This window comes from Neomonachus schauinslandi, chromosome 5 (genome assembly GCF_002201575.2).
Source record: "Neomonachus schauinslandi chromosome 5, ASM220157v2, whole genome shotgun sequence".
In the NCBI taxonomy this organism is placed as follows: Eukaryota; Metazoa; Chordata; class Mammalia; order Carnivora; family Phocidae; genus Neomonachus; species Neomonachus schauinslandi.
Genome location: NC_058407.1, coordinates 171,918,233 through 171,943,559, shown reverse-complemented (window position 1 = coordinate 171,943,559; position 25,327 = coordinate 171,918,233). Strand labels below are relative to the sequence as shown.

At 44.8% G+C, this 25,327-nt stretch overlaps 1 protein-coding gene across 2 annotated transcripts; it reads left to right on the top strand.

Annotated features, from left to right (window-relative positions):
* The first annotated feature begins 1,583 nt into the window (after nt 1–1,583).
* KDELR2 (KDEL endoplasmic reticulum protein retention receptor 2) lies at nt 1,584–18,437 on the top strand. 2 transcript variants are annotated; one of them, XM_021680241.1, is made up of 5 exons: nt 1,584–1,783; nt 10,801–10,901; nt 15,131–15,289; nt 16,266–16,518; nt 18,132–18,437. In XM_021680241.1, exons 1-5 carry the CDS (start codon nt 1,693–1,695, stop codon nt 18,164–18,166), a joined length of 639 nt encoding a protein of 212 aa, XP_021535916.1. In that variant the 5' UTR covers nt 1,584–1,692; the 3' UTR covers nt 18,167–18,437. The 2 variants fall into 2 exon arrangements, with proteins under 2 accessions (XP_021535916.1, XP_021535917.1); XM_021680242.1 differs by lacking the exon at nt 16,266–16,518.
* Nucleotides 18,438–25,327: the final 6,890 nt, after the last annotated feature.

The following is a 25,327-nucleotide window of genomic DNA, read 5'->3' as shown; positions in this document are numbered from 1 at the left end:
CTCCCCTGTGCCCTGGGTCCTCTCTGCTCCTGACAGTGACCACTGCCACGCTCCACTTAGGTAGGGGCCTGGGTGCAGGTATGGGCGGGTCCGGCTGGGTTGGAGTGGGTCTGGTTGAACTCTCCAGCCCTGTGTCCTCTCTGAGCAGGTGGCCATCCCACCGCTTAGTGGGTAACTCGGCCGGGGCAAGCCTGACCATCCCCTGATCCAGGCACCTCATCTGTCCTGGCACTAAGGTTCCAATACCCTTGAGGGTTGTCCTCTGCCTATGGGTTGTGCATGGAAAGGGGAGCTTCCTGGCTGGACCTCCCTGCCCCAGAAATACCAGCTGGTTAAGAGGGAACCAGCAGCCAGCCATCAGGCGCACGTGCACACTCCACTGGAATCTAGAGCGGACGTGCCTCATGGCACTAGCTCATCCAGTACCCCCATGCCCAAAGGAGTGCTCACCAGCCTGCCCTGTGTCTGGGAGGACCGCCTCTTCATCCTTCCCCTCTCCCTGGGTCTGGCCTGTGTCCATCTCTAGGACAAGCCCTGAAATATGAATCGTGTTCTTTCAGCGATTAAGCATTGGACTTAAGTGTTCCGGTGTTTGCATTCAAAACTGACATGGCCCAATATAAAGACAATCTGTGAAACTCTTGATCATAATTTAAGACTTTCTCTTATTCACAGCATACAATAGCAAACAGAAAACACCCCGAGACAGACTGCAAAAAGAAAAGAGAAAGCTTTGTACTTTCGCACTGTTAACCAGCCCTTTTTGTTCCTTCTTTTGAACTCGGGACCCCACGTTTTCTTTTCTTTTCTTTTCTTTTTTTTTAAGATTTGTTATTTTTTTATTTGACAGAGAGAGGGAGAGTACAAGCAGGGGGATTGGCAGGCAGAGGGAGAGGGAGAAGCAGGCTCCCTGCTCAGCAGGGAGCCCGATGTGGGGCTCGATCCCAGGACCCCGGATCATGCCCCAAGCCGAAGGCAGACGCTTAACCGTCTGAGCCACCCAGGCGCCCCCCACCCCACGTTTTCAATCTGCACTGGGTTCCGCAAATTATGCAGCGGATCCAGTTTGTCAGCTTTGTTCTGCTTGTAATTTCTTGTGATTTCTTTTCTCATCCTACAGAAATGTTCACTTTTCCACCAAATTTTGCACTCTCAAAGAGAGTCCCCAGGATGGTAAAAGCTTCAAGCTCCCCCCGCCCCACAGAAGCCGCATCCTCCCGGGCACCCCCAATAACGACCTTATCTTGACCGAACCCGCCTCGGATTAATGTTTATTTTCCTCTTACACTTTTTCATCCAGTAAGCCTGCAGAGCGCTTAGGATCAGTGGGAGGGGGGGGGGGAAATCCCTCACAAGGGAGTGTCATTTCAAAAACTTAAAGGAAATCGCTGGCACCCGAGGGAGGCCGGAAACCGGCAGGGGGAAGTTCGCGAGGGGTCGGGGTCCTGGGGAGGGAGCCCCTGTGCGGGCGCTTCGGGCCGGGCCTGCGCTGGGCGCGTCCCCTTTAAGGGGCGGGGCCTGGCAGCGGCTTCCCCACCCCCCCGCTCCCAGACTGCCCCGCGCGCGCCGGCAGTTCGGCCACGTCCCTGGCCACGTCGCGCCCGCTCTCGCCATCTTCGCCGCTTCCTCTCGGGGGCCGCCGCCGCCGCCTGAGCTGCCGAGCGCCGGGCCGCCGCTCCGACCGCCGCCGCCATGAACATCTTCCGGCTGACGGGGGACCTATCCCACCTGGCGGCCATCGTCATCCTGCTGCTGAAGATCTGGAAGACGCGCTCCTGCGCCGGTGAGCGGCGGGCCAGGTCCCGGAGAGGCTCGGGCGCCAGGCCGGGTCGCCCCGAGGAGCCGCCGACCTCGGCCGCCCCACGGCCCGCGGGCCTGCGGCGCCCGACACACCCCCTCGCCCGGCCCGGCAGGGGATCGGCCCTGGCGGGGGGTACCCTGCGGCCACTCCGGGTGGGCGCCCAGGCCAGGCAGGGTGTCGCGGCTCTGGGCCCCGCTCAGCTCTGGGTCGGTTCCCGAACTTGAGCTGTCGGGGCGGGGGAGGCGCCAGCCAGACTGCGCGGGGCCCCATTCTGTCTGAAAAGTTTGGATGGGGCGGGGGCCGGGGGGGAGTCCGGCCGGCTTGCCCCCTCGGCCCTCGGCTCTGATGGGCGCAGCTCCGCGCGCCTGGGCGCCTGGGCGGCGGGTCGGGAGGTGCGGGGAGCCCGCGAATCAATGAGACTGGAGGGAGGAGGATGGGCAGGAGCGCGGCCCGCTCGGCCTGACGTGGCAGCCAGGGCAGCCCGGGAGGTGGAGCGGGCTCGGGGAAGTCACCCCGCTCCCTACCCTGCCCCTTCGAGGACTGGCCTTTAGGTTAGGGTGTCGGGTCAGACCTGACCCTAGAGTTCTGTGGGCTTCACCACAGCTCTGGGATCCAGGATCTCGCCTGCCACGGGGGTGTGTGTGTGTGTGTGAGGAGGTCCCTAAATGAGTTTCTTGGGGACCGTCAGTGCTGCTTTGAGAAACGAGCTAGTTTGTCGAACTCTAAGTGTCTCCATCTGATAACGGGTTCTCTTAAACCTGCGGCGCCGGGTACCGCCGAGGTCTCGTGTGGTCTCCTGTAATTCCTCGCTCCACGTCACCAGTGAGTTGGCGACTCCCGCCTCTGGAGTACGCATTTCATGCATGCATTGCTGGGAGGCAGTGGGACAAATCTTTCCCAGATAAAAGCTGTGAAGTTTTACATTTCATTAACCCTAAAAGCTTCAGAGGGGCACATTTTTAAATGATTTCTTGAAATGCAGTGTCTTCTTTAAACTTCTTTTTGATGCCATGGCCTCAGTGAAATAACTTTTGAATTCAAGAGCTCAGTTTTTGCACAGGCAGTAAAAGATCCCATTTCCCTGATCAGTTTCTAAAGATTTCCATATCTAGGGTAGCACCCCACATCACTGACTGCTGTCTTCAGGACTCACCTGTCTCCCCAGAACATACCTGAGATCGAGGAAGTAAGCAAAAACAAGAGACCTTTGAGCAGTCAAAATGGATGTTACAAAGTCCACGTACTGAAACCAGTGTTGTCTGGCTTGGAGGTGATCTCTCATTTTGTACATACTCTGAGAGATTCAGTTGTAAGATTTACAATGATAGCAAAGTAACTGCAGCAATTGTGATAGCTGACAATTAAGCACGTGCTGTGTACTAGGTAGCGCACTAAATGCTTTATATAGCTTTTTCCACCTAGTCTTTAAAATGACCGTAAGAGCTAGGTGCTGTTGTCCCCATTCTGTGGAGGAGGGAACTGAGCCTTAAGGGAGGTGAGGAAATTAATGGTAGAGCCAGGATTGAAACACAAGCAAACTCACAGTTAAGGATTTTGAATCAGTATCTGTCTATTTTGGCCTAAGTAATTTTAGTTTAAACTCTGATGCCAGACCAGTAGTTTAGGTCATCTTTTCATTGCACTCAGGAAATTTGTCACGCCCCCCCCCCCTGCTTTATTGAGATATAATTGACATATTATACATTGTATTAGTTTCAGGTATGCAACATAATGATTTGATATATGTATATATTGTGAAATGATCACCATAAGTTTAGTTAACATCCATCACCACACATAGTTAACCATTTTTTTCTTGTGATGAGAACTTTAAAGATCTGTTCTCTTACCAACTTTCAAATATGCAATACGGTGTTATTGACTGTAGTCATCGTGCTGTACATGACATCCCCAGGACTTATTTTATAACTGGAAGTGTGTACCTTTTGACTACCTTTACCCATTTCACCCACCCCTCACTCAGAAAATGTTACTTTTATCTTGATTTTTGCTCCAAAATTTTTGTATTAGTCTCTTAGTTTCCTTTCGTGTATTTCTCAGAATCCCGTTCTCTGTCAAGTCCTTAAGTATTGAAGCTTGCTGTCTCTTAAACACATGCCTAAATTAAGATGTTGGGGAGAAGCTAGTATACCTCCACGTATAGAATTCTTAAGGAAACCTTGAGTAATACGGAGAAAGTGAGAGGGTTTGCTATTTTGTTTGTTTTTTAATATTCACTATCTTCATTTGGGAGATTTAAGAGCATTTAGGAAAACAGAAAATACTTCAGCCAAGATAATAAAGAAGATAAGTACTTAAGTTCTTGTGTATTTGTCAAGTCTTCCTACAGTTAACCTGAAGTTATAGGGCATTATTAAACTGTTCTCTTTGTCAGACTGAAGCTCATTTTAGTTCTTATACATGAGATTTCCTGGCCTTTTAAAAATCAAAATCACCGAGATCATTTATTCAGAATTAAATGCTAAATTTGACTGGCTGCTTTGTTTTTCCATTCTAAATTATGAAAGTTGTTTAGAGGCTTTTAAAAGAGAATTTGATATGAGTTTCTCAAATAACTGGAATAAGAGACTTGGACGTTCAGGTTGTGTTTCTCACTTTGACCGTACTGGTATCGGGGTCCATTTTAGGATTTGGGCACCTGTTTTGAACATGCCTGCAGCCAGAAAAAGCCCCATGGGGCTTTTTCCCTTAGGGTAAGGGATGAGACAGGTTAGTGAGGAAGCTGGAGATTCTCTTTTCCTGACCATCTAATTTGAGAGTGACCACCTTAAAGGGCCTGTTTTAAAGTGAGGGTAGGAGAGCTGATCTTGGTTTAGCTCTCTGTCTTTGTCTGCTATTGTCATTACAAAGGGGTGCCCAAATGAAGCGTGACTTTCTCATATCCCTGAACTATCGTTGCAGCTGGATCCACAGTACACTCAAGTTATCACTTTATCCTTGTCCTCTACACTGACCTGGATAGCCTTGGGAGAACAAGCCTTGGTTTGTAGATGAAGAACTTCTTATCAACATTTTTCTGTAGGCTGGCTGATAGTTATTAATAGTGCTGTATCTATTGTGCTTACATTACTAGTGGAGTGCTTTTGAGATCCATGACTCCCAGCCGCCCTCTCCTAGTCTCTCCCCTCCTCCCCCATCTATTGCTTTGATTGTTGTTAGCTGTTATGTTGGTTTTGTTGTAGACTTTTTATCCTTCCATACATGACAGGAACATCCCGTGTCCCCTGCTTTTCTCATAATTGGACAGCTTATAATTTTGAATATAAAAATCTCCTCTTTTATTGTGGTCATTGAGTACTTCAGGAAGCTATTGTATCACATTCCCAGCTCCCTCTTTGTAGCAGCTGTCCCCTCTGTTCTTTTGAGTGCCAGTCTGTTGACTAATCATTGCTCCCAAACATCTATTGACCAGGGCGCCTGGGTGGCTCAGTCATTAAGCTTCTGCCTTCGGCTCAGGTCATGGTCCCAGGGTCCTGGAATCGAGCCCGCATCGGGCTCCCTGCTCGGCGGGAAGCCTACCTCTCCCTCTCCCACTCCCCCTGCTTGTGTTCCCTCTCTTGCTGTGTCTCTCTCTGTCAAATAAATAAATAAAATCTTAAAAAAAAAAAATCTGTTGACCACCCATTGAGTGCAAGGTACTGGGGACACAATTTAGAACAGCAGCTTATAGCTATCAAAGTCTCTGCTTTCAAGAAAGTTGCAATTTACTTGAAATAATAAGACATATATAAAAAGATAAAAATAAAGGGTATTAAAAATAAAGGGTATTAAATGCAGGCAGTAAATCCTGTGGATGTGAAGTGGCTAGAAGGATCCCAGGGAAGGCTCCCATGACTTCCCAGCAAGGTGTAGGTAAGACCTCTGTGAAGAAAAGTCTGAAACTTTGTTAATGGACATAGAAGATGACCTGAATGTATCTTCGTAACCGTGGTTCTGAATAGGACCAGATAGGCTGGTAAGGAGGCAAGATGATTCATCTCCCCAAATTTACTTACCGATTCAGAATATCATCAAAGTTAAAAGACAATAAGCTGAGAGAAATAATCTGCAATATATCTAAGTGACAAAAAGCTAACATACATAATAAAATAATCCTACAAATAAAAAGGATAGAAAAATGGGCAAAGTTGGCAGTTCACAGAAGAATAACAGGAGGCCCATTAAGCGTGAAAGAATGCCCAGCCGCATTAACAGTTAGGAACTTGGACAGTAAAACAGCAATGCATACCATCATTTCCTCACTGGGTGAGAAAAGTAAGGGGTTTATAACATGTAACATAGGCAAGGGTGTGAAAGGCCATTCTCATTTGGTGTTAGTGAATATGAAAATTGGCACAGCCTTTCTAGAGGAAATCTGACTGCTTATCAAAACTTAAAGTTGATGTTCATATATTTATACCAGTGATTGTAAGGAATCTGAACTGCAGAAGTTGCCATATGTGTAAATAAACTATAGGTATAAAGATGTTCCTTGTACCTAAATAACTATAAAACACTGTTTATAGATAAAAACAGTGTTCATGTAGTCTTCATAAAAAAGTTGTAAACAACCCAAATGTCCGTTAATGGAGCGGTTGTGCAGATGTGGTATGGTTACACTATGGAACACTATGCAGCCATTAACAAGAAGGAGCTAAAAGTATTAACAGGGGAAGATAAATCTGAGAGGTTAAGATAAAAAAACAAATTGTAGGGGCACCTGGGTGGCTCAGCTGGTTAAGCATCTGCCTTCGGCTCAGAACATGATCCCAGAGTCCTGGGATCGAGCCCTACAACAGGCTCTCTGCTCAGCAGGAGGCTTGCTTCTCCCTCTCCCTCTGCTGCTCCCCCTGCTTGTGCTCTCTCTCTCTCAAATAAATAAGATCTTTAAAAAAATAAGCAAATTGTAAAGCAGAAGATTCTGTGGCCCCACTTTAAGGGGCAAACATATATGCAGGTACATATACAAACACATATATAGAAAGGAGCTTTTATTTTTATTTTTTAAAGATTTCATTTATTCATTTGAGACACAGAGATACAGAGAGAGAGCATGAGCAGGGAGAGAGGCAGAGGGAGATGGAGAAGCAGGCTCCCTGCTGAGCCAGGAGCCCGATGTGGGGCTCGATGTGGGGCTCGATCCCAGGACCCTGGAATCATGACCTGAGCCAAAGGCAGATGTTTAACCATCTGAGCCACCCAGGCGCCCCATAAAGGAGCTTTTAAAAAGCCTGGGAAGTTGCATTTAAAATGGAGGTGGGAGGGATGTTAAAAGGTCCTTTTGTTTTTATTCCTTATATTTTAGCCCAGTTGGAATTTTTAATTAAATAGCATGGATTTCTTTGAAAACAAGAAAAAACAACAAAACAGGACATAGTGAGACCTGTCATTTATCAAGCATTTGCAGTGTGACAGGTATAATATAAAGCACTTTTTCTTTAGCAGTCCCACAAAGTTGTCATAATTTGTTCCCATTTGAGAGATGCAGAAAGTGAGGTTGGGGGTGGGGCACAATGTATGTCATGGGCCCAGGCTTACCCTGGGTGTTCAGGGGCTGAGCTTAAACCCAGTCTGTCTGGCTTCAGAGGCTCTTTTTCCCTAGGTCACAAGAGTTGTGTTACGAGTCAGTTCCTGACTATTCGGCTGCTGGTTCCAGGGAAAGTTAATGGCCTTTAGGAGAGTATCCACATCCTTAGAGACAATGGGTTGGAGCATGGTGCCTGGGGCCCTTGTTGAATGCTGCCTTGTTGACAGTGCAGACTGTCCTGGTGGTCTAACCTACGGGACTTGGTTGCAGCTCAGCTGTTAACCAGAACAAAAATAATTCATGGAAAGCTTTTCTGTTTGGTCAAGGGTTCTGTTCTGTAAACCACTGGGAATATAAGAAATGCAACTTTTAACCTGCAGCATAATTTAGAGTAATATACACTGTAGGGTATAGTTGTAGGGTTTTATTAAACCTAACTTGGCCCAATGTAAAAGATAGGAATGGTGTTAGGTTTAATGACTGATTTCCATTTAATGTGTCATACTCCTTAATATGGGTATTTGGTGCATTTGGTATTGGGATGGCCATTTCAGAAACATTTAGAATGAGTATTCTTGAGAGCTTGTTACCTGCCAGCCTTCACATGCTTTGGTCCCAAACAGGGAGAAAGTGACTGTGGGAGCCCCTCAGGCTTTCAGGAGGTTCTCTCCCTGGAAGGAGATTCCTGCCCCTGCCCTCTCTGTCTTTAGCTGGGATCTCTGCCATCTTGTGAAGACTGGAAAATTTTTCTGTCTTAAAGGAAGAAGCTGCTACTTCCTAATCAGGATCCCAGTCCAGGAAGAATAGGGTAGAACTGTATGAGCACACTTAGATTTCCAGCATGGCAGTTCCTACATGGATTCTGCACCATGAGACAAGCTGTAGGCCACACGCTGCCTGACTCTCGCTCTTCTCCTGCTCAGGGGCTCTCCCACCCTCTGGTCGGCAGTAAATTAGGGCAGAGCCCACAGAACATCGCCTATTGACAGTTACAGAGACACAGTATGACTTAGAAACCTCTTGGAAATGTTATCCCAAAATACCACAAAATGAGAATTTACGCCATGACATGAAAATAAAATGAATTCTGTCTCTTTTTTTTTTGACCATTTGTTCATTTATTCGGCAGATATTTTCTTAGCCCTGCTGCATGTCAGGCCCAGTGCTGAGCACAGAGAATACAAAATGGATGAGACATGAGCCCAACCTTTGGAGATCTCAGTGTCTATTGGGGAAGAGGGAAGACAGGCAACCGGATAATTGCAGTGTATGTTGTAAGATCATAATAGGAGCTGGGGCAGCAGCTGGTGGGAAGTAGTTTCCATTATGTATTTGCTGAATGATAAACAGTACCAAGGGAGGGTGTCTTCAAAGACGACTTACCAGAGGAAGTGGTATGTGAGTTGGGTCTCAAAGGGAGTGGTAAAATTGATATGATAGCCCTGGATTTTTAATATAGGGATGCCGAAAATGAGGAAAAATCGCAAATCTATCTGGCTTCCGAAGTTCCATTAGAATAAACCCTTTATAACAAATTTGCCTGTATGTACCCTATAATTTTTTTATTTAAAATATTGGAAAGAACCAGATGGGAAAGGAACTGGGAATTTCTCTCTCAGAGCTTCAACCAATATCAAATGTGAGTTGCATGCTCCCTATCCTTTTCCCCTTCATTGCGTCTTCTCTTTCTCGCATGTCTCTGTGTGAATGGCAACCTCATTGTTCTCCTTTGGAACATTGATCTCTGATAAGAAAATAAGTTCCCCATTACTGGGGAAAACTGAAAGGAGCAGACTGTCTGTATCTCCACCTTTGACCCTTGAAATTGGTTACTACTGATGTATCCAGAAGGAGTCAACTTTTTCTTCAGGTTCTGTTTAGGTATTTTTGTGAATAGACTAGAACTGCAATTATTCATATGTAGAAAGTAACATTCTTGTATCCAGGCTTTTTTTTAGTTTCAACAACCTGCAGAATTGTGTTATAAAATATCATTTAAAAACAATGTAATTTTCACATTCCATAGGAGCATTGCCAGTAATTTGGTGAAGCAACATTTCTTTAAAATGCATGCTTACTGAAATGTTTAATGGTGTGAAGTTTGCAACGTAGAGGAAGGTGGGTGGGTTCTGATGTGTAGTAGGATTCAGTTTCCTTCATGAATTTGCTCAATCTTCATCTGAAACCCATAGTTCACATCCTTTGTCACATAAATATTTGGCCAAATTTAGATGTCAGAAAAGCTGAGTGCACATGCTACGTGACCATCGACACTTCGCAGCTGATCTCCACGTGCCGCAACAGTGCTCTGGAGGTGGACTGGTGGTTGGAGGTGGGAGCAGATTTAAGGTGTTTTTTGGTTTTTTGTTTTTTTTTTTAAAGACTGCTGCTTTTGAGGACTGACTATAGTAGTAGGTTCCACCCTCTTGTTGCCATGGCATCCAGAGCAACATTTTTATGGCTGTGTGATGAATCTAAGACATGGAATTTTTTTTTTTAAAGATTTTATTTATTTATTTGAGAGAGAGAGAATGAGAGAGAGCACATGAGAGCGGGGAGGGCCAGAGGGAGAAGCAGACTCCCCGCCGAGCAGGGAGCCCGACGCGGGACTCGATCCCGGGACTCCAGGGTCATGACCTGAGCCGAAGGCAGTCGCTCAGCCAACTGAGCCACCCAGGCGCCCGAGACATGGAATTTTTAAAAATCTTCACATGTCCAGGAAATGCTGCCCTCACAAAATAAGTTGCCTTGGGAGGCCATACCACTGTTCCAGGGTGGTACGCTCAGACTCTTCCCTGTAGCGGTGTTCCTCTCTGGGTTCCTCATCTCCTTAATCAGATTAGATCCCAAGGCCATGAAGGATTTGTCACCATGAGATACACTGTTTTAAAGTAGAAAGAAAGATGCTGAAGGTAGCAGACAAGTTACAACAATAGGTAGCAGCCGAACTAGTGAAATTATTCTTGCCTGAAGCATATATTTGAAAAATACAGTGTTCAGGGGCACTTGGGTGGCTCAGTCGGTGAAGCGTCCCAACTCGGTTCAGGTCAGGATGGTGTGGTGAGATTGAGCCCTGTGTCAGGGCGGAGTCGGCTTGGTCCTTCTCCCCCTGCTCCTCCCCCACCTGCACTCTCTCTTTCTCTCAAATCGGTAAGTAAAATCTTTTCAAAAAAAGAAAAATACTCATTTGAACAGAACATCCTGGCACAGGGGCGCTGGAATGATTCAGGCACTTTCCCATCGTCAGCCAGCAGGGTAAGACTGCAGACGTCGAGACTCCCTGAAGGAGCATGTCCAGGAGTGTTACGTGAAAGGAAAACTACGGCTGCTCGCATTTATGGAGTCGTCGCAGACATCAGCCTTTGACCCTGGAGCCCACTTTCCATATCTGCGCTTGCTGCGGTATTCTCTGCGGGAAGCGTTCAGCTTCTCTAAGACAGGCTTTTCTAATATGTTCCTTTTGTTTCTTCAGGTATTTCTGGAAAAAGCCAGCTTCTCTTTGCACTGGTCTTCACAACTCGTTACCTGGATCTTTTCACTTCATTTATTTCACTATATAATACATCTATGAAGGTATGGTATGGCATCCAATGGAATGCATTTTATCCATAATTCACAGGCCTATGGAAACTATTAAGTTTGTGTCAGCTGTGTACTTAGACATCTTCTAGAATAATGTCTAAACATGCCGTTCTCGACCTAAGCACTTTTAGACCACCTTGTACATAGACGTGGGAAGAGCATTATCATTAAGCACATTTTCTGTTTCAGAGGAGTATCTGTTTAATTAAAGTGCTGTGCAGTTAGAGATTTTTTAATCTTAAATTCCTTGAGTATGATAAACTTCTAAAGCTCTTGATAACCCTGCAAGAAAGAGGGATAACTATTATGTTTTCAAGCAGTGCGAAATTACAGACTCCCTGGGAAACCCAGCAGGTTGGTTCAGAAGGAGGAATGAAAGCCAGGACTCCTCGCTGCAGTACCTCGTTTTGCTGTTGTGGGAGGGATTATGTGTAGGCTTCTACTTCTTTTCTTTCTTTTCCTGCTAACTCCATGTTCCATGAACTTCTTTGTGTGCCATCTTTATTACTCTTTCCATGCCTAAATAACATCTGTACCATAATTCGTTTAATGTGTTTCTAAAACGTTTTAACTTGTCCTAAGCATTAGTATCCATGGCTTTGGTGTCCTATTTTTTCTGAATCCACATGAAAACAAATGTGTAATGATTAAAATGCAGGATGTTTGTGTACCACCTTACATCTTGCGGACCACTGGGGGTGCATGCTCCCTGCTTGCCAAGGCCTCGGTTTCGCACCATCATTGAACTTAGACTTACTGAGTACCCACAGTGCCGGGCACTTCCCTAGCTCTGAGGACAGGGCCGAAAACGAGCAGAAGTCTTAGTGTCTGGTTGGGGAGAGTAGACGGATCATCCCAATACTCCGTGAATGATGGCAGTTTGTGATGGGTGCTGTGAAGGAGTATGGGGCTCTCAGGGTGTGCAGTAGGAGTCTCATTTCTTTCATTCATTTGTTCTACATAGCTTACTGAGCACCTGCATGCGGGGCAGTGTTGTGGGCACAGCTGAGGAAGTCATGTTTAACCTGAAGCCTATTGGTGTGGTACTTAAAAAGCATTTTTTATAAGCACAGGTCAGAGTAGACAAAGCCATATTTGGGCCTGTAGTCTTTACTAAGAAACAAATTTGAGTTACCTATAATCATTTCATTCTTCATCGCTAAGTGACCGGAGCCTCGTATTCAGGAAATAATTAGCTTACTTAAAATGGGTAGGTCCCGGGGCGCCTGGGTGGCTCAGTCGTTAAGCGTCTGCCTTTGGCTCAGGTCATGATCCCGGGGTCCTGGGATCGAGCCCCGCATGGGGCTCCCTGCTCAGCGGGAAGCCTGCTTCTCCCTCTCCCACTCCCCCTGCTTGTGTTCCCTCTCTCGCTGTGTCTCTCTCTGTCAAATAAATAAATAAAATCTTTAAAAAAAAAAAAGGGTAGGTCCCTGCTTGTTGTCCAGGCAAGTTAAAACTGCAGGTTATTACAAGCGTGTGAGCAAGAATCCCCTCAGGATCCTTGGCTTTCAGAAGATCCTTGCTTGGTTCTAGTTCCCAAGCATGTCCTGAACATCAGAGGAGTGAGAGCCAAGTTTTATGTGCTCATTGCTTTGACTTTAAATGCCAGGCACAGGCGAGGGGAAAAAAGCAGCTGCTTACCTCCGTGGCTGCCTAAGCCTTTAGGGACAGAATCTTGGCTGGCCATGTTGCGGGCGCTGGGGAGGGACCCTCCCAGCTACCACATGCCTTGGCCAGATGCTCTGCTGGAGGAGACTCTGTGTATAAATGTATGTGTTTTGTTGTTACATGTAGATTTATATGTTACCTTATTCATATACATGTATACATATATTTGTATGTGGAGAGAACTCTAACAATATAAGATACTAATCTTGATTTTTTTTTTTTTTTGGTAGTTTGGTTTATGGGTACGACCAACAATTTTAATACCTTGTCAACTATTTATTTGCAAGTATAACTTCATGATGAGGTGCCAGGGATAGTTTAGTGTCTTTGTTTTGTTTTTAAGCATATGAGGACTTGATGATTGCTCTCATTTTCTTAATAAGCCTAGATGTTTTCCTATAAGTTTCATAAGGTGGTTTTCCTGAGGAGTAGTACTGGGTATCCCAACTGATATCCCACTTGTTTCCATTCAGAGGCTAAACCTCCCCTTTGGTTCTTGGGCCTAAAATTCTGCATTTTGAAAATTGCTATAATTTCAGAATAACAGACTTTTCCTTTGGGTTACATGACTATATGGTGTTTGACCTTTTGAATGTGAAAGAACGTAACTCGACTGTAAGCCTTTGAACAGCTGTACTCCTATGTGAGCTCCCTTGTAAGCTTTGACAAGTTATCCCTTCCTTTTGGTTTTGCTTTTGGTATGCTACCAGACAGAATTTCATAGAAGTGATCTGAATGTTCTGTGTTAAAGTAACACAATGTAAGTAAAAATGATCATAAAGTTAAATGTGGGCTACATTGTATCTTCTCTTTAGAAAAGCACTAGCTAGGGGTGCCTGGGTGGGGCTCAGTCAGTTAAGCCTCCAAGTCTTGGTTTCAGCTCAGGTCATAATCTCATGGATCATGGGATTCAGCTCCCCGCTTGATGGGGAGTCTGCTTGAGATTCTCTCCTTCTGCCCCTCCCCTCACTCTTTCTCTCTCTCTCTCTCAGTCTCTCTCAAATGAGTAAATACATCTTAAAAAAGAAAGAAAGAAAGAAAGGCACTAGCTAAGAAATAGCCTCATGCTGGAGGGAGGCGCACTGGTGTGGAACTGCACCCCGTAGGCTGCTATCTAATGGTTTAAAGTGAGATTACAAATACATTCTTTGGAAGGGGGTTGGAAGGGATGGGTGGCTGGGGGATGGACATTGGGGAGGGTATGTGCTATGCTGAGCACTGTGAATTGTGCAAGATTGATGAATCACAGACCTGTACCCCTGAAACAAATAATACATTATATGTTAATTTTAAAAAACGCATTCTTTGGCAGTTTCTTCTAAAGTTAAAGGTACACTTCTTTTTTTATTCTTATGTTAATCCCCATACATTACATCATTAGTTTTAGATGAAGTGTCCCATGATTCATTGTTTGTGCATAACACCCAGTGCTCCATGCAGAACGTGCCCTCCTCAATACCCACCACCAGGCTAACCCATCCTCCCACCCCCCTCCCCTCTAGAACCCTCAGTTTGTTTTTCAGAGTCCATCGTCTCTCATGGTTCGTCCACCCCTCCGATTTCCCCCGCTTCATTCTTCCCCTCCCGCTACCTTCTTCTTTTTTTTTTCTTGACATATATTGCATTATTTGTTTCAGAGGTACAGATCTGAGATTCAACAGTCTTGCACAATTCACAGCGCTCACCAGAGCACATACCCTCCCCAGTGTCTATCACCCAGTCACCCCATCCCTCCCATCCCACCCCCCACTCCAGCAACCCTCAGTTTGTTTCCTGCGATTAAGAATTCCTCATATCAGTGAGATCATATGATACATGTCTTTCTCTGTTTGACTTATTTCACTCAACATAAAAAGGTACACTTTTAACATATGATCCAGCAATCCCATTCCCAGGTATTGACCCAAGAGAAATGAAAAGTTAGGCTCAAACAAATGCCTGTATATAAATGTTCATAGTAGCTTTATCTATTGTCCTCCAAGCTGGCAACAACCCACCTGTCCTGAAGGTAGTGTGTGGAGGAACAACTGTGCTGCACCCAGACAGTGAACTGCTCCTCGGCAGTAAAAAGGAACCAGTTGTTAATACACACAGCAACATGGTTGGATCGAGAACGCATTATGGTACTTAAAAGAAGCCAGTCTTGGGGGACATACTATATGATTCCATTTATTTGGTATTCTGGAAAAGGCAAAAACTGCAGGGACCAAGAATACATCAGTTATCAAAAAAAAAAAAAAAGGAAGAAGAATAGATCAGTTATCGCCAGACTTTGGGCCTGGGGGAAGGGCTTGACTACAAAGGGCAGCATGAAGGAGGTTTTTGGGGGGGGGTTACATGATAGGACTATCCTGTGTCTTGATTGTGGTGGTGGTTATATGACTAGTAGATCTATATACCCCCCAGAAGTTAACTTTATTGTATTTAAGTTTCAAAATAAAGAAGCTAAGGAAAAAAATCTTGCTTTTGTGAGCAAATGGATGATGTAGAAAGGCAAGGGAGTTGGAGCCATTGTAAAGTATGGATGACCTGTGCTTTTCTTCTGTCCTTAGCTCATCTACATTGCCTGTTCCTATGCCACGGTGTACTTGATCTACATGAAATTTAAGGCGACCTACGATGGAAATCATGATACCTTCCGAGTGGAGTTTCTGGTGGTCCCTGTGGGAGGCCTCTCCTTTCTAGTCAATCATGATTTCTCTCCTCTGGAGGTTAGTTAAGAGGTTATTTAGGGAAACAGACATGTTTGCAGATAATGTGGGTGGTTCTGGCTTGTTTGTTTGATTTGGCAAGCTTCTGGTGCAGCATACACTATTTGGTGTAAATAAATCACAGACAGGAATTAAACCCCCAGGTATTTGCCGGATTCTTCTCTAGAGAATAAACCAGGCTTCCATGGTAGCAAAGACAGTGCCTTGCCCGTCCAAGTGCTTGAAGAACACAGTTCTTCACGTAAGGGTGTTGCACTTTGATACTGTGTGCAAATCCCCTAAGCAGTGTTGCTACGCTGGGTGTGTTGAGGAAAAGTGGTTTGCATGGTGCCCTGCACTCCACAGAGCCCTGCCTCGCCCTTCCCTTAACGTCCTGGGGAAGCTGCTGCTTGTGGATTCAGAACACTCCCAGGGCTACGTGCAAGGCCTTCTGTCGTCCACGTGAATCAAGTTGGGCAGAGTGCTTACGTAATTACAATTCTCGTTACTTACCCCTTTGATTTAACCACACCAAGAAAGTCCAAAGAGTAAGAAACATGGTGAAAATACTGAGATAGTCTGTGAAGGAGACCAGCTGGTAAGGAAAAGCAGCAGTGGGAGAGTAGAAGGCCCCGGCTGTCGGCCTCGTGCACCGTGGCGGAGAGCGCCCTAGATTCGGAGTGGGACAAGCTTACCTGGGAGAAACACATATGTAGATTCACAGCAAATTGTACCGGGAAGGAGATGCTGGAGAGATGGGTAATGAAAATTCACAGAGGCAGAGGTGTGTGGGTTACCCAGCTTGTCATTGGGAATGTCGTGCCTCTTCAATGTAGCTCAAGTTTCTGAGATTTATTCCATTGCCGAGCTACTCTGGTTTGTCCTCCGATGCCTAGACTCCTCACTCTTTGTGCTGCTCCACAGTAAAGCGGCAGTATTTCCTCTGAACTCTCGGTGGGTACTGGGTGCTGACTGAAGCCTGTGGTTTCTCTTACAGATTTTGTGGACCTTCTCCATCTACCTGGAATCAGTGGCTATCCTTCCTCAGCTCTTCATGATCAGCAAGACAGGGGAGGCGGAGACCATCACCACCCACTACCTGTTCTTCTTGGGCCTCTACCGCGCTCTCTATCTTGTCAACTGGATCTGGCGCTTCTACTTCGAGGGCTTCTTTGACCTCATTGCTGTGGTGGCCGGCGTTGTCCAGACTATTCTCTACTGTGACTTCTTCTACCTGTACATTACAAAAGGTACCACGGGCTGCCTTCTCCCTGCTTTGTTCCTACAGCTGTGTGTTTTTAGGAGCTCCCTCCCGGTGTGTTTTTAGGAGCTCCCTGCTCCTAATCTGGCACTAGCTCATCAAGCACAGCTGGTTTCAGAAAAACATTTTAATGACTGTCAAAAATCTGGGTCAGGGTTTTCAGCCTTTTTCTTTTCTGTGGCTTTATTGTTTTTCTATAATAACATGTTTTTAGTGTAAGAAATTTAATCAGCTTTTATAATTCTGAGAACAATCACCTGAAACCCTACCACTCAGAGATGATCATAGTTAATGTTTCGATAAGTGTAATTCCAGATATGTCTATGCATATGCACAGATACACGAGTTAAGCTATACGTGCTGTTCTATACATAATCTGTTCCCCCTCCCCTCACATTTTTTCAAGTCAGGAGATAGAAATCTCCATAGTTTTCAGTAGACAGAGAATGTTTCATTATGTGTATTTTTTTTTTTAAAGATTTTATTTATTTATTTGACAGAGAGATAAAGAGCACAAGTAGGCAGAGAGGCAGGCAGGGGGAGAGGGAGAAGCAGGCTCCCCACTGAGCAGGGAGCCCGATGTGGGGTTTGATCCCAGGACCCTGGGATCATGACCTGAGCCGAAGGCAGCCGCTTAACCAACTGAGCCACCCAGGCACCCCTCATTATGTGTATTACCATAATTTACTTACTCAGCCCCCTGTTCATGGGTATTCAGGCTGTTACTGATTTGCTGCTATTAAAATCCAGTGCATGGGGTGTCTGGGTGGCTCAGTCGGTTAAGCGTCCAGCTCTTGATTTCGGCTCAGGTCATGATCTCAGGGTCATAAGATTGAGCCCCGCGTCGGGCTCCACACTGAGCATGGAGCCTGCTTAAGATTCCCTCTGCCCCCACCCCCCAGCTCGCACATACTCTCTCTCAAAAAAACAAAAACAAAAACAAAAACTGCTTAAATCAGTATCCTTGTATATGTATATTTTCACATTTATGTGAGTATAGGACATGCGAACATCACAAAAATCTGATGAAAACTGTGGTCCTTGTTCAAAAAAAAAAAAGCATATTAATGCATGTGCACACAAATGTATGCATATAGTTTTAGGGGATTCAGGAGCCCCTGAACCCCAACCATAGACTTAGGCCAAGAACCCTTGGTATACATTATAATGCCTTATGGTGGAATTGCTGGCTACAGGGACATATGTATCTTCTCTTTTTTAACGTCCAAAATTTCATAGACCTCTGTACATATTAACAGTTATATTTTACTATATGTTGATTAGGGGAGAAAGTAATGAGAAGAAAATGCTGTTGTGAATTTAGTGACAATTTCAATCGAATTTGTGTTTCTTAAATTCAGTTGCTGTGACATCAAGGAACATGAAGAAAATTCAAATATGTGTGTGTGTGACATACTCATAGTTCAGGGGGTTTGTTTATTGACACCAAAATCCAATGACTCGTGATGCCAAAGGCTTGTTTCCTTGAACCTTATTCTGTGCTGTCTTAAGTGTGACAGACCTCTAGGAACAGGAAGAAAAACGATAAGCTTGTCAATACCAGTAACCTTTTGTTTTCTCTTCCTCTCTCTCAAATTCTAGTACTCAAGGGAAAGAAGCTCAGTCTGCCAGCGTAAGTGCCAAAGACCATCCCCAGCCTCTGTCCTTCAGGGTGCTCGGACAGAATTCTTACCACAGCAAAGGCACAAGATGCGTGATGCGGAAAATCAGAAACTTAACTCTTTTGTTGCAAATAGTCATCAGTGGCTCTGTAAGAACCCAGAGGAAAAGAACCAGAAGGTTTCTGTTTAATGCATCTTGCCTTATCTTTTTTTATTACTATGTACAAAGATTTTTTTACACAAAGAAACTTAATGCTGTATTAATAAATTCAGTGTGTAGCTTCAATTGGGGTAGTTCCAAAAGTGAAGATTTTGTGAGGAATAAGTGCAAACTTTTTTTTTTTAATTCTTTGAAACTGTTGATTCTTGTTGTCTGCAGTGAAATTGTACTCCTTGACAGTTGGTAGATTGTATATTCTTCCATCTATCAAACTTGCATTCCACTATATTTATTCTTTGCCAAAAGATGAGTTCTATTTGTTTGAAATCTGAGACACTATGTTCAATTTGATCTATCTTTGTTCAAATCTCTTCCCACCTAATGTGGAAATCCTCCCTTGGATATCACAACACTACATGTAAGGCTGGTAAGGATGACTCACAAGCTTATGGTTTTCATTACCAAAATTTTTGGATTCTGAATGTAGATGGAGTCTCGTTCAAGAGTCACCAAAGGTGCCTGCCCCGCTCTCCCGCTAAGAAGAGTGAGTTTGAGACTGTCCCAAGGGTGTCAGAGAACTCAGTGGGCAGGGGCTCTGGGTGCTTGCCATCTAAATGTGGGATGTGAGGGACATTTAATGATTATGTTGGATCTAGGACTATGCTCCTCTGAGGAATGGAATACAAGTTAGTCACCTATCACTTTAATTTATAGTTCCAAAAGCTTACTACAACCATGTCCATGCTCAGATTCAAATGGTTTTTCATATCACTTTCGGGTAGTAAAATGACTTACAGTTTTTTTCTTAATTGGCAGCACCAATTGCCATTCCTTACACTCTGATTTTTTTTTTGTTTTTGTTTTTTGTTTTGTTTTTACTGAGCTCTTGCATGATTTATCTTGTGTTACCATCCTAAATAAACATTTTATTAAATGTAGAATAAATTGTTCTTTTTTTGTGAATTAGGCTTTTGGAACATCCTGTGTCAGGATGATTTTTTCATTTTTCAATTGGCAGTAAAAGCTCCATATAGGGCCACAAGCATTTATTGTCCACAAATTAATCTAAAACTTTCTGTATTTTGAGGGAAAATTGGAATTTTTCCTCCTGATTTTGCCATTTTATTGATTTGCTACATTTTTTTGATTTGTGCAAAAGCATATGACTTTGTTTTTACGTGATGCACCATAAATGTTAAAGTGTTGAATACTAACAGTGCTTACTACAAGAAGGATGTAGTATTTTGGCTTGCTGCATTAAAATATCTTGTGGAAGAAGGGAGCTAGATGGGTTTTATTTTTATCTAGTGTGTCTCAACATCTTTCTAAATTGGCAGTGTGACTGCATAGTTGAACCTCTTGTCTTGATCTCTCTTTTTGTTGCGTCCCGTCCCGTTGCCCCCCCCAACCCTGCCACCGCCCTGCCTCATGGTTGTCCTTTTGTGTATCTGTATCTTCCCAGCATTCTAGTCTTGGTTTAGTTTCTGTTTTCATCCTCCTTGGAAGATTCTGAGAGCGTGGAGGAAGGGTGGGAAATCTCGGTGTAGTGGAGCAGACTGCTGCCCACACTGGGGGCGGGGTGGGGGGCTCACACTGTTTCTGTGCATGTAAATTAAACAAAAGCTGGGATCACTGTGGGAGAGCACAATGCAGACAAGGATCTGGGACCTCAGCAGGCTGCCTGACTTCGGAAGTATCAGGGTCTTCTCTAGTCATTCTGCCCATGTAAAAGTGAAACTGGCTAAGATGTTACCACCATTTTGCGCCCAACCAGGATGACATCTTAATAAATAGGGTGGCTGAGTGGGAGTGCGGGACTGGGTCAGCGTCCTCACACACATAGGAAACAAAGACCTTGTATGATGCACTGTTTCAAAGTTCCTTTCACTTCTCCAATAAAGGTTATCAGGTAATTAATACTTTTTTATCCAGCTGTTTTATTCGTGTGAATTTTTTTAAATGAAAGCATGAGGAGAAATAAAGTTCTACTAAGTGGGCTAAGTTGGCTGCTTACAGACACCAATCCATTCCCCATCCAGTTCAATCACAGTGTCAGAATAACGTTTCCTGCTTCCTTACAAGCTGGTTGAGAGAGGAGTAGGTAGAGAAATAGGCGAGGGGGGACGAAAAGGTGGCAGGTGGAAGGGAGAAGATCCAGCCGAGCCTTTCCAAAGACACCACTAGGTTGGACGACTTCGTGGAAAGGTCAAGCAAAGATTTCGTTTCGATAGAAATCATGAGTGGTTGGTGGGAACCCTGAGTAAGGAAAGCACAAGCTTTGGGGTCACTCCTCACACTCTAGCTCCGTGACCCTGGTTTAACATGAGTCTCCATCTCAGTTTCCTGCAGAGACTCCTGCCACAGGAGTTTTGTGAGGTGTGAATGAGCCCATGTTAGTGAAGCTCAAATTAGAGCTTGATGCACACACATTAAGTGCTCGGCACCGGTGTGACCCCTTTTCCCCTCCCTTTGTGCTTAGTTTGGGACAGTTGCCTCAGAAGCTGGCTGGAAACCACTTCTGGCAGGAGACCCTGTGACCTACTTGATGATATTTGTGAATTTTGCCCTTGTTGGGAGAGCAATGCATCCGTAGACATTGACGGCTAAGTACCTACCCCAAACCACCTGAGTGACGTCTACTGAGGGCTGATTGGACTGGGGCTCCAGGTGGGGTTTTCCTGTGTGCTTCGCCCTCTAGTGATTGAATATGGAAATAGCAAGGAACCCACACTGTGTTCAGTACCCGCCGCACTCTTTCACCCCTCTGAGCTAGCCTTTGTTGTATGGAGTCTTGTGTGGGTGCTCTGGGCGTTTCTCCTCGGGTTCTGAAACCATTCCCTCTTACCCCTGCAATTTAAAAGCAAGTTGCAGCATAATACAGCACTAAAGTCTTAAAACAATGACGGGGATACTTTTGTATAATACTAGGATGCGCCAGGTCTCTACCTCTAGTTTCCCCTTGGGCACTGAAAAGGTGAGAGTCTCTAGGCAAGTACTACGCTACACTTGACTCTGTTCTAACAGAATGGAAATACGGAATGCATTTATTCCTCTAATAAGGGATCTAAGACAATAACTGATAGGGTAACAGGGAAACTGGTGTGCCCTGAAACGAAAAAAGTCATTTGTTTACTTCGAATTCTGAGAATTGAAGATCCCAGGGCTGTAAAGAAGGGCTTAGAGAAACAACTATCCAATTTCCTGAAAGATCACCTGGCTAACACTGCCTCACCCCCACCTGACAAAGACTAAATGCAAGGATATTAACTTTACTCAGGACACAGGCATTTTCTCAGATCAAAGAAAATTAAGTCCCAAAGGGAGAAATAGGGGAGGAAATGAACCAACTGATTTGGAAAAACGAAAGAGTAAAGATCACAGTTTCTCCAAGTTAATATGAAGGTAAAATGAAAAGCCAAGAAAGTCTCTGAAGAATACTTACTGTACTTTGCAAATACATAGTGAAATTAACCTGAAAGAACAAGCAGAGAAGGATACCAAAGATTTTTTCCCCCCCAAATACAAGATAGAGCATCTATGGCAGGATGTTATCCCTTGTTACATCTGGATGGTAGATCCTTAGGTGTCAGGCATCTTCTCTGTATCTGAAAATTTTCATCATTTAAAAGTCATGATGGCCCATTTACCTTTTCAAGAGCTGTACTTTGACTTGGATATTTTGGAAGTAAGAAATACAGTTGATCCTGAACAACATGGGTTTGATATTGTATTCAATAAATACAATACAGAACTGTTCATGCATTTTCTCTTCCTTATGATTTTCTTAATATTTTCTTTTCTCCGGTTTATTATAAGAATACCATATATAAGGGCACCTGGTTGGCTCAGTTGGTTAAGTGTCTGTCTTCAGCTCAGGTCATGATCCCAGGGTCCTGGGATTGAGCCCCCTGTGGGGCTCCCTGCTTAGCGGGGAGCCTGCTTCTCCCTCACACTCTGCCCCTCCCCGCTCCTTGTGCTTGCTGTCTCTCAAGCAAATAAATATTTTTTAAAAAGAATACAGTAGGGCGCCTGGGTGGCTCAGTTGGTTAAGCGACTGCGTTCGGCTCAGGTCATGATCCTGGAGTCCCTGGATCGAGTCCCGCATCGGGCTCCCTGCTCGGCAGGGAGTCTGCTTCTCCCTCTCCCGCTCCCTCCTCTTGTGCTCTCTCTCTCTCTCACTCTCTCTCTCAAATAAATAAATAAAATCTTTAAAAACAAACAAACAAACAAAAAACATTATTCCATCATGTGGGTATCTCATACAAAGCATATTAATTCCCTTATTTTAGACAAGTTTTTCAATTTTCTATTAAAAATAGCTTTTTAAAAAAAAAGATTTTATTTCTTTGAGAGAGCGAGAGAGAGCACAAGCAGGGTGAAGGGCAGACAGAGAAGCAGATTCCTGCATCGGACTCCCTGCTCAGCAGGGGAGTCTGCTTCTCTCTCTCTCTCCCTCTGCCCCTCCCCACTGCTCATGCTCTCTCTCTCTCTCGCTCTTTCCCAAATAAAATCTTTTAAAAAATAAATAGATCTTTTAAAAAGATTTATCTTTAAAAATAAGTACAGTTGATCCTTGAACATTGTGGGGGTTAGGGGTGCCGACCCCACACAACTGAAAATCTGAGTATAACTTTTGACTTCCCCAAAATTTAACCAATACCTTACTGTTGACTGGAAGCCTTACCAGTAACAGTTGATTAATACATATTTTGAATGTCATATGTATTATATACTGTATTATTTTTTTTAAAAGATTTTATGTATTTATTTGAGAGAGAGAGAATGAGAGAGAGCACATGAGAGGGGGGAGGGTCAGAGGGAGAAGCAGACTCCCTGCCGAGCAGGGAGCCCGATGCGGGACTCGATCCAGGGACTCCAGGATCATGACCTGAGCCGAAGGCAGTCGCCCAACCGACTGAGCCACCCAGGCGCCCCTGGAATAATGTTTTAAAACAGCTCTAATTCAACAAATGGAATAATGTTACAAGGAAATGGCAAGGGGCGCCTGGGTGGCTCAGTTGTTAAGTGTCTGCCTTCAGCTCAGGTCATGATCCCAGGGTCCTGGGATCAAGCCCCACGTCAGGCTCCCTGCTCAGTGGGAAGCCTGCTTCTCCCTCTCCCACTCCCCCTGCTTGTATTCCCTCTCTCGCTATGTCTCTCTCTGTCAAATAAATAAATAAAATCTTTATAAAAAAAAAGGAAATGGCAAAACATACTCCGAGAGATTAGAATTACATAAAATACAGGGGCACCTGGGCGGTTCTGTCGGTTAAGCATCTGACTCTTAGTTTTGGCTCAGGTCGTGAGCTCAGGCTCCTGAGATCGTAGCCCCCTGTTGGGTTCTGAACTCAGCACAGTCGGCTTGGATTCTCTCTCACTCTCCCCCTACCTCTTCACCCCCCCAAATAAATAAATCTAAAAAAAAAGCTATACAAAACACATTTCTTTTATTTTTAATGTGTATGCTACCTGTTTGAAATCATAGTTTTGTGGGTTATTGTTTGTAACATTAAGTCATCAGTATCTTCTTTATCTTTACTAACAAAAGCTTATATAGAAGAATTATCTTATTGCTAAGCCTTACAAATCCTGTTTTCAAAAGGGAACTATTACATTTGAGAATATTCGGATCATAGGCACAGCCCTTTAGCTTCTGAATCACTCTCTTCCACTGAATTCCTATTCTTCCTCCAGATCTCATTTTAGTATCTTCTTCGGGGAAGTCTTCCCTGACCTCTCCGATTAAGTCACTTCTGGCCACACCAAGTACCCAATGAATACTTATTTTATAATGAATGGTTCTCTTTTCTATAGAAACCTTGTAACTTCCCCATCTACAATTCCCTGTATGATTTCCACAACCATCAATATAATTTCGATACTATTTTTAACTCTGAAATCCTGCCCTTTAGCAGATCCTTGAAGGAACTTCAGACTTAGAAAATCTTGACATTCAATTAGTTTGTTTATTCATCAAGTATTTAATAAGTGCCTGTAATTTGCTCCATTATGTGCATAGCAGTAAACAAAACCAGCGAAGTAAATTGCTTATGCAATTTACACCCTAAGGTGGGAGGAGAAAGGTAATAAACGTGGTACAATGTCAGGGAGTGATTATCAGGGAGGAAAACCAAAGCAGAGTGAGGGAATGGGAACAGATGGGTGTGCTGTTTAGATAAGGTGGCCAGGGAAGGCCTCTTTTTTTTTTTTTTTTTAAGATTTTATTTATTTATTTGAGAGAGAGAGCATATGAGAAGGGGGGAGGGTCAGAGGGAGAAGCAAGCAGACTCCCTGCCGAGCAGGGAGCCCGATGCGGGACTCGATCCCGGGGGGACTCGATCCCGGAACTCGATCCCGGAACTCGATCCCGGGACTCGATCCCGGGACTCGATCCCGGGACTCGATCCCGGGACTCCAGGATCATGACCTGAGCGGAAAGCAGTCGCTTAACCAACTGAGCCACCCAGGCGCCCCCAAGGAAGGCCTCTTTGAAACGGGGGCACTTGAACTGAGGCCTGAATGACCTGAGACAGAGACATGGAAATAACTGGGGAGGAGCATCCCTGGCCGAGGAAACAGAGAATGTAAAAGTCCTGGGGCGAGAATGAGCTTGATGTATTTGGGGGGAGAGGGGGAGCGGCAGGCAGTGAGGTGATGGAGAGAGAGAATGGTAACCCAAACCCAAGGGGACAGAGAAACACGTATTGACAGACTTGTGGTGTGTGACTACCAGGGAAGAGCCTTTCCCGGGGGGTTGGAGTCAATCTCATGCACAAAGTGCAGACTTGCAAGATCCTAAGCGGAGGATGGGCCTGCTCTGACGGTTCAACAAGGTCACCCCAGCTGCTGCAGGGGAAATGCATTGTCGGGGGGCGGGGGCTTGGGAGGCAAGGGCAGAATGAGGGAGCGCAGTGGGGAGACCCGGGCTGGCACGAGACGAAGGGGGCTCAAGGGGGCTCGGCCCAGGGTGGGGCAGAGTGGAGGTGCTAAGTGCTCAGGGCCATAGGCTCTGAGGA

Excerpts from the sequence above, each read along its gene's own strand:
- KDELR2 (XM_021680241.1), top strand. The coding sequence starts at position 1,693 with ATGAACATCTTCCGGCTGACGGGGGACCTATCCCACCTGGCGGCCATC. Across the intron at positions 1,784-10,800 it reads GAAGACGCGCTCCTGCGCCG|GTATTTCTGGAAAAAGCCAG; the intron begins GTGAGCGGCGGG and ends TTGTTTCTTCAG. Across the intron at positions 10,902-15,130 it reads TATATAATACATCTATGAAG|CTCATCTACATTGCCTGTTC; the intron begins GTATGGTATGGC and ends TTCTGTCCTTAG.